The sequence below is a fragment of the Balaenoptera physalus genome (assembly GCF_965194825.1).
Source record: "Balaenoptera physalus genome assembly, chromosome: 19".
Taxonomy (NCBI): Eukaryota; Metazoa; Chordata; class Mammalia; order Artiodactyla; family Balaenopteridae; genus Balaenoptera; species Balaenoptera physalus.
This window is the reverse complement of record NC_138900.1, coordinates 14,383,897-14,392,292: the sequence shown is the minus strand read 5'-3', so window position 1 is coordinate 14,392,292 and position 8,396 is coordinate 14,383,897. Positions and strand designations below refer to the sequence as shown.

Sequence of the window (8,396 nt, the reverse complement as noted above, 5' to 3'; positions counted from 1 at the left end):
ATCTATTCCAGAAGCAATTGGCTAAATACCTCATCCAATTAATCCCCCCCAGCCTCTCTGGTCCATGGTAGATGTTGCTCATGGATTCTGGCATTCTCCCTGCCAAGCCTTCCAGGCAGCCTGGTGCTCCAGGCCCTCACTGTGGTTGACTCAGAGTTGGTGAACAGGTGCCATATCCCAGACAAATTGGGACACCCGCCCCTGTTCCCCTCCCCGCCCTCCCCGCCTCCCCAGTGCTCCTCAAGAGCCTGTGGTCCAGGGAAAGAGGGCCTAGACAGTGGGAAGAGACTCTCTGCCTACCACCCGCCTCCAGGTGTGCAACAGCAAGCAGGTCACTTAACTCCTTTGAACCTCCGGTTTCCTCACCTGTAAGGTGGGTGGATGTGAGGGTCACATGAGATCATAGATGTCAGGTTGCCCATGGGAAGTGGTGGCCACCTCTGCCCACCTACCTGTGTCCTCGTTCCTCCTTAGTAGTCGGTGGTTCTTCCCTACACCCACCCTGCCACCCCACGAGCAACTCTCAGGTCCACTCATGTATCCCTTTGGATTCAGGAACCTCAGACCCACTGATGCCTCTGGCCTTTCTCTACCTGCTTGAACAAGAGTTGTCTCTCCTTCATGTGAAGGAAAAAAGTAGTGTGTTTGGATTTGAAAAGAAACTGTTGGGAATCACTTCACTTTTTTCGTTGTTTTTTTTGCCGTGACATGTGACATGTGGGATATTAGTTCCCTGACCAGGGATCGAATTTGCGCCCCCCGTACTGGAAGCTCAGAGTCTTAACCACTGGACCACCAGGGAAGTCTGGGAATCACTTTTAAATAATTCTACTGCAGTAGGAAGATCATGAAGTGAATTCTCTCTCCATCAAGGCCAGTCGAGTTTTCGCAGGTTTTTCATAGTGTACCTTTATATGTTTCTGATGCAGAAGTTATCTCTGTGACTCACTTCTGCCAGAATTTGTCCTGTTCTGTCTTGTGGTTTGGGAGGCCCCGTGGCTCCACTTGCTCCTGGCAGATTGACAGCATGGGGCCTTGCGGCGCTCCTTGTCTGCCAGTGGTGTCTGTCTCCCTTCTGTACTTTTCCAGGTTATGATGCTGCTCTTCCAGTCTGGTCAGCCACCTCCTGCCACGCCACTATGGCCCTTGAAACTAAACTGCCATGTTTTCCACTTTCTAGACCATTTAAAGGCTGACGTTGGTCCTCTTTTCGTTGCAAAAGCTGCCTAACAATAGGCCAGTAGCCAAGGTGTTCAATGGACATTTCATGGCCTTTGTCATCCTCAGAGGTGGAATGGACTTCTAAAAAATCAACTCAACAAAGATCTCTACCTCTTCCTGGTCCATACACTTTAGTAAGGTAGTTTGGTCACTGAATGTGTTTGTCACCAGAAAGGATTTATCTCTATCTCCTGGGTAAAGATCAGGTCAAAGGGGTTGGGAGTTATATAGACTATTTCGAAAATTTGGAATTCTACCCTCATCATTCCTGTGTATGATGCATCTTTCTTCCCCCTAACAGCAAGCCCAGGTTCGCCTGGTTGGTGCACCCTCTGGGTGGCAGCTGACCAAAGGGGGGCCTCAGGAATTAATTCTGGTTCAGCCTCCGAGATTCTTTCTTGGATGACTAGTCCCAGGTCATGAAAACAATGACCACTTGGTCACTGAGTGCCCTGCCTGCCACGTCTCCCTACAGTGGCCCACGTGGTCTCTGTAAATTTGTAAAAAATGCTTGTTCCATTCACATCTGACCTTTCCAAACAAAAGGTCTGGGTGTGAGTAGGTGATGATAGAAGAGGTAAAGCTATACCTTCTGGGATGGGAGTCACACTGATTTCGTGTCCTCGGAGGGAGAATAACAACCTGGCACCTGGCAAGGGAACACCTCAGACCCCAGGAGGTGGGGGGGAAGGAGCGGTGTAATCAGTGCTCTTTCTGTCCTCTAGATCTAACACTGCAGCCTGCCAATCCATCACCTGGTCCGCCTGAGCCCTGCAGCAGGCAATGTGGCACATAGACCCAGCCGCTCCTGAACCATTCTGCTATACCCGATGCCAACAGCAGCAACGCCTGAATGTGGGCCCCACCCATAGACGTTTACAAACACATGGACCTGCTCAGTCTTGTTCTAATCTGGCTGATAACAAAAGCACACACTTCTGATGCCAAGCAGCTCCGGGCTATGCCATGTATGGCAATTGAGGCTGCAGCTACTCATGGCACTGCCCATGTGGCTTAACCAAACCAGTGCAGTGGTGTTCCAAGTCAAGTTTAATAACAAATCCTGAACTGGAGTGTCTTGTGCCCAGTACTCTGCGTGTTTGCATGTGGGAAAGAATGAGTCACGATGTCTCTCCATTGGGCATGAGGACCTGCTCTGGGGCCTTGTAATTATTGGCAGTGACACCAAAGATCAACAGGTCAGTCTGAACTCCACTGTGGGGTTCCTAATGGATAAGAGACTAGCCTTAGATTACATCCTGGCTGGCTGAAATAAGCCCTGCTTGGTCACAGCTTGATGAGTCCAGGACACTGGATGGCAGGTTGGCCTCATCAACAGGAGTCACTGCTACTTGGAGTCCTGCTGACAGTAATTAAATGCCGTATGAGACAAACTGAATTTGGTCCCAGCCTCAGTCAAGTTAATCCATCAGAGCAGCTGACAGAATGGCATACGCATGTGAAAATTCATCAGAAGCCAAGAGAGGTGCATTGTTTGGAAAGACAGCCCTCCACAGGGGTCTCCTGCTTCTGCGTGTCTTGCTGGGTGTTCCAAGAACGCACAACCCTGACAGCTGTTTACCTGGGCCATTCTCAAGGCTGGGTCTGCAGTGAGAGCACCTTGAGGGATGAGGTGAGGTGAGGTAATGGCTCCCTCTGGGACAAAGAGCAGGCTTGCCTCCTGTCTGCTATAAAGTGGTGTGTACCCCACGCTCAGCATCCCTCTATTGTAATGCTACCAGTCCCCGCATGTGCAGTGTCCATCTGGACCTCCGCTTTGCCCCCATGGGGCAGGGGAGGCCAACACACAGGTCGATGCTTATGCTGCTGCTGTAACAAAGCCTTTTGTCTCTGACTCAGGAGTCTCAAGGCTCCTGCCAGCGCTTTGGAAACAGTTACAAGGCTAATTTTAATTTATTAGCTTGTAAATAGAATAAAATCAAGTCCCAAACACAACAGTCAGAGGGGTGAGGTCAAGCTTGGGTTTCCCTAGCTGGGCTGTCAGCCCCTTGGCACCTCCTGAAGGAGGCTCTGTTGAGATTTTCTGATTATTAGTATTCCAGAACATCCAGGGCCAGTGCAGCGTTTCTGTCTTGTGGGAAAAGAAACTGAGTCCCTGCATACTGTGTGCTTAAGGTCATCCATCTCCTGGGATGTGGTTAGGTTCAAAGAAAACACTCCAGAACAGGGATTATGATGTTTGTAGGACTGGGGCACTCTGGCCATGTAAGCTTCAGGAAGAAGACGAAGCCAGGCCTTCAGCAGTTTCTCTTCCAACTAGCTACGTCAGTCCACAGACGTGCAGGAGCACCGGACCCCCATGGAGGACTGTCTCTTCCAGCACTCCGCTCCTTGGTCCTATACCCCTAAAGTTGGCATCCAGAACTCTCTTCCTAAACTGCAGTGATTAAGTAAAAACGTCAGGGTTGGAGTGACCCTCTGAAGCGTGTCTGCTGGTGAAATGCTGGAGAAAAGGTAAGCTGATCTTAGCAGTGAATGACATGGGGATTGCAGGCCAGTTGGGAACACAAGTCTCTTTTTCCTACAAAGGAGAAGGCATTGCTTATACCCATAGGACCAAGTCATTTTAGGCAGAAATAATGAGGAAACAAGCAGGGGAGGGCAGTGCCATTAGATACCAGGAGCAGGCAGGGCCTGGGGAAGGCAGGCATCAGCTACTGTCTCTGCTTCCATTAGCCATGGAAGATGAGAACTGAATGGCAGGGAACTCACTTTTAAAGAGCAGATGGACACGCCCTTGTCGTAGGAGGGCCCTTGTCTCACTTACGTTTTTCATCCAAGTATTTATGTCCACCTTCCCAGCTTTAATCTCGCCTCCATTTGTAAACCTTCCGGAGTAAGGGAGTAAGGGAGGGACACTTGCTGCCGACAGGCAGTAGTGATAGGCTCCCGTGTCCCATTTCCCTTTCTTCCTTTCAGTAATAGAAGTCCCCAGGTTTTCGTGGGTATGTGGCTGCCCAGCTAGAAACTCGCTGTTTCCCTGTCTCCCTTGCAGCCGGATGTGACCAGGTGTCTAAATCCTGACTGAAGGGATGTGTGCTGCCTCCCGGTCGGGTCCTTAAAAGGAAGTGGTGTGCTCTCCACTTGCCCTTTTCCTTCCTGAGAACCCGATGGTGGGGGCCGGCCTCCCCACAGGCCCAGGGGCGACGTCCTGGAGGAATGCAGAGCACCCAGACAGAGGGAGCCCGGTCCCTGGATGGTCTTGCAGAGTCACCCACTCACCTGCTCTGGACTCCCACCAGCTCAGGTTTCCGTGGGAGAGAAAAGTGAAGCTCTCTTGTTAAGCCTCTGTCTTCAGAGTCTCTGAAAGCTGCCACATCCTAAATATAATATAGGAGCGAATAACTGGGGGTCTGAAGGACCAGGCTGAGGTCTCCCTGGACCCATTCACTCACTCACCCCACAATTTTATTTAGCACAGCAGTGAAGAGCTACTACTTCCTCTTGAGTCTGGAAGGTCTCACACTGCTGTCCCACAACCTGCTAGCCCAGTGTCCTACTGTACATTTTAGGGCTCAACTACATATAACATGGGGATCCTATTGCCAGTTTCTTAAGGAATCATGAGACTGTGTTTGTGAATCATAATAAAAACTAACATTTATCAAGTATCTATTTACCTTGTCCCAGGCACGCTCTGTGCAAAACCATTTACCTTATGAGGTAAGTTCCATTTGACAGAGGAGGACAATGAGGGCCAGACTGACTAACTTAATGGTCCACAGAACAGTAAGGGGTAGAGCAAGGATTCACCTGTAAGCAGACTGACCTCCAGAACCCAAACTCGTAGCCACTCTAAGCTTGCTCTAACCTGCCGTTACCACACTGCCCGGCATGAGGTAACCTAATTCACCAAGTGATAGGGAGCACCAACTCTGAGTCACACCGTTCCAGGCGCTGAGCAAAGCAACGAAGCTCCCACCCTCCTGAATTTATGTTCTGCCAGGAGAGACAGGCACTTTCGCTCATATCCTGCACACGGTTGTCGGCAAAGCCGCAATCACTGTTCACCTCCTCTTCTCACTCAGAGTAAAGACCAAAAATCTTTGATTTACAAGACATTCCACCACCCACCCCAACCATCCCTCCTCTTCTACCTCTCTCCCTCCAGCTCTTCAGATACACAGGTACATTCCTGCCTCAGGGCCTTTGCACTTGCTACTCCCTCTGCCTAGATAGGCCTCCATGTGCTTGCATGGCTTGTTTTCTCACCTTCAGATCTGTACTCAAAAAAGACTTCAGTGAGGCTTCCCTGGTAACTCTATCTGAAATCCAGCGTCTCCCAAACATACTACATAGTCATTCCCTGGTCCCCCTTCTTGCTGTAGTTCTCTTCTTAACACATATTACTTTTAAAAAAAAAAAAAAGAGTTCATTGAGTTATATAGTTACATAAAACCCATTTCAAATATACAATTCAGTGATTTTTAATAATTTTACCAGGCGGTGCAACTATCACCATAAATCTGTTTTTGAACATTTTCATCCCCTTCCCCCCAGTAAGATCCCTCATGGCCATTTACAGCTAATCGCCATTCCCACACTCAGCTCCCAGCAACCACTAATCTACTTTGTCTCTCTAATTGCCTTTTCTGAATACTTCATATGAATGATATCATACAATATGCAGTCTCTTGTGTCTGGCTTCTTTCACCCAGCATAATGTTTTTGAGGTTTATGTAGCTGTAGCGTATGTCAGGAGTTCATTCCTTTTTATTGTTGAATAGTATTCCATCGTATGGATAGATATATCACATTTTGTATATCTATTCACCAACTGATGGACAGTTTTGTTTCCAGCTTTTTCTAACATACTCTACATTTTGCCTTGTTCCCCGCACTAGAATGTCAATTCCATGGGGCTGGAATTTTTGCTGGGTTTCTTCAGCTCTGTGTCCCCAGAACTTGAACTGTGCTGGACACATTGTAGGTACTCAATAAATATATGCTGAAGGAACACGTGAGAATAAAGATAACCTCAGAGAGTGGTAAGCAAGGGCTATCTATGCTGGCCACGAAGCAGGGGAAAGGGGATGGAGTGACGAGGCTCCGTGGAGCCAGCAGTCAGGGCAGCCTCCTCTAAGGAATGGACTTTGGAGCAGAGACCTGAATGCACAAGGCTGATTACTGCACGCTCATCATCATCCGGAGGCCTCAGCTATCTGCTCCTGCCTAAATGCCAGCCTTGCCTGCCACTCCTGCAGGTCCAGGCACCCAACTTGGCAGCAGGGCTGGGCTGGAGAGGGACTCCCAAGGACTCCTAGCCTCACAGCCATCGGAACAGATGACGCAGGCCCCAACTCCTCGCTGAGCCTAACCTGGGCCCTGCGCAGTGTGGGGAGGGAAGGCTGGGCTCGCCTGGCTGCTGAGTGACCCCCAGGGTGAGACAAAGGGGCCAGGCACAGCCTTGGACTTGAGCTACACTGCCTGGGTTCGAATCTCAGTTCTAGCCTGTTCACAAGGGGCTAATTTTGTCCCTTGTCATCTTAACTGGTCCTTCAGTTTTCTCACCTGTAAAATAGGGATAGCAACCGTAGCTACCTTTTACTTAAAAACCAAACATTATTTTATAAGCACTTACTCCTTGTAACTGTGTGCAGGCATGGTTGTGGGAAACTAATCCATTTGATTCTTACAAGAGCTCCATATGGTAGCTGTCCTTTACAGATGAGGAAACTGAGGCCCAGAGAGGGGGAGTAACTTTCCCCAGATCCCTCTGCTACTAAGTAATACAGATGGGCTTCCAATCAGCAGACTGGTTCCAAGTTCATGCTTTTCACTCCTCAGACACTGCTTCTCACCAAGCCAGAGGCATTGTTATAGTGAGTTAATGTATCTGAAGCCCTTGGAACAGCGGCCCCGGCACGTAGGAAGTGCACAAGGAGTGTCAGTATTATCACATAAAACAGAGGGCACGGGGAGGCACCCTCCCTCTCATTTCTTCAAAAGCAAGGACCTGACCCTTTTAGGGGAAGCTAATAACAGCTCTAGCCCCTCAAATCTGCAACTGCCCACACATTCCTCCCCCAGCCCCACCCACCGCTCACTTGCCAAGGCTCACTGGGTGGGTGGTGGTGCGGGGGAGACAGAAGTTAACTGTCCACCCTCCCCATTTCCCAGAGGACCAGTTGGGCGGTGCTGGGGAGGGGCCGTGAGTCAGGGCTAAGGACTCTGAACAAAGGTCTCGGGTGGGGCTCCTCAGAACTTCCGGGGCCGGCCCACTGCCTCTCCCCAAGGCCCGTCCCCTGCCTCTGGCCCTGCAGACGTACCTTCTCTCACCACCATGGAGGTCGACCTGTCTGCAGGTGCGCTCCTGGGGAGTGGGTAGCTTGAGGGGCAGGGGGCCAGACTCAAACCCAGGGACTGCCTCCAACGGGGCATCCCCTGCGCTTGCACCAACGCACCCAATTTCTCTTCTCTCTGCAGCCCTGAAGTCCACCTCCAAGAAGCCCCAGGGGGCAGGCCAGGTGGGAGACCCCAAGCACGCCCCCGCCAAAGTTCAGGGAGCTGATAACCTGAAGGTAAGTCACTTCATTCTTAGGAGGGTGTTTCTGACCCCAGGGCCCCGGTAGGTCTGGGGCCTCCGACATGGGGGGATGGGAGCTGGGAAGGGGGTCCCCGGCCTCACTGCCATGCCTCCGACTAGCATCACCACGGCCACGGTCACGGCCACGGCCACGAGCACGGAACCTCCTCAGATTCCAGCTGCAGCTCCAGCGACTCAGAAAATGAGGCGAAGGTAAGAGGCTTACCCCTCTCTAGCGGGTGCCCGGCGCCCCAGGTGAGGGCGGAGTCCCAGCCAGGAGTTCGGGCCGACGTCTCACAGGCGAACCCTCTCTCTCCTCTCCCTCCCCCCCCCCCGCCCCCCGCCCCCCGCCCCACAGCCCGGCGCTGCCAGCTCCGAGCAGCACAAAAGCGCCCCGGGCAAGGTCAAGAAGCCCAAGGTGAAAAAGGAGAAGAAGAAGGAGGAGAAGAAGGAGGGCAAGAAGAAGGAGGGGAAGAAGAAGGAGGCTTCCCACTAACGGGCCTGGTCGGGGCTCATTAAACCTTCTCTCGGTCTCCAGGTTGCCTTTTGTCCCCGCCCCGCCCTTCCCCATCCCCATCCCCCTTCCCGGACCGGGCCTGCCCCCTGCTGGGCACCGCGCGCCAAGGAG

The 8,396-nt window shown here is 51.5% G+C and overlaps 1 protein-coding gene across 1 annotated transcript; it reads left to right on the top strand.

The window, feature by feature from the left end:
* The first annotated feature begins 7,393 nt into the window (after positions 1-7,393).
* On the top strand, positions 7,394-8,301 carry LOC309649409 (immortalization up-regulated protein). The gene is made up of 4 exons (XM_082439416.1): positions 7,394-7,547; positions 7,669-7,763; positions 7,889-7,981; positions 8,127-8,301. The coding sequence occupies exons 1-4, from the start codon at positions 7,526-7,528 to the stop codon at positions 8,262-8,264; spliced, it is 348 nt and encodes a 115-aa protein (XP_082295542.1). The 5' UTR covers positions 7,394-7,525; the 3' UTR covers positions 8,265-8,301.
* Positions 8,302-8,396: the final 95 nt, after the last annotated feature.

What these genes read in the sequence shown, in the direction of transcription:
- LOC309649409 (XM_082439416.1), top strand. Translation starts at nt 7,526, where the DNA reads ATGGAGGTCGACCTGTCTGCAG. An exon ending in GGAGGTCGACCTGTCTGCAG is followed by an intron (nt 7,548 to 7,668) that starts GTGCGCTCCTGG and finishes TTCTCTCTGCAG; the next exon opens with CCCTGAAGTCCACCTCCAAG. An exon ending in AGGGAGCTGATAACCTGAAG is followed by an intron (nt 7,764 to 7,888) that starts GTAAGTCACTTC and finishes GCCTCCGACTAG; the next exon opens with CATCACCACGGCCACGGTCA.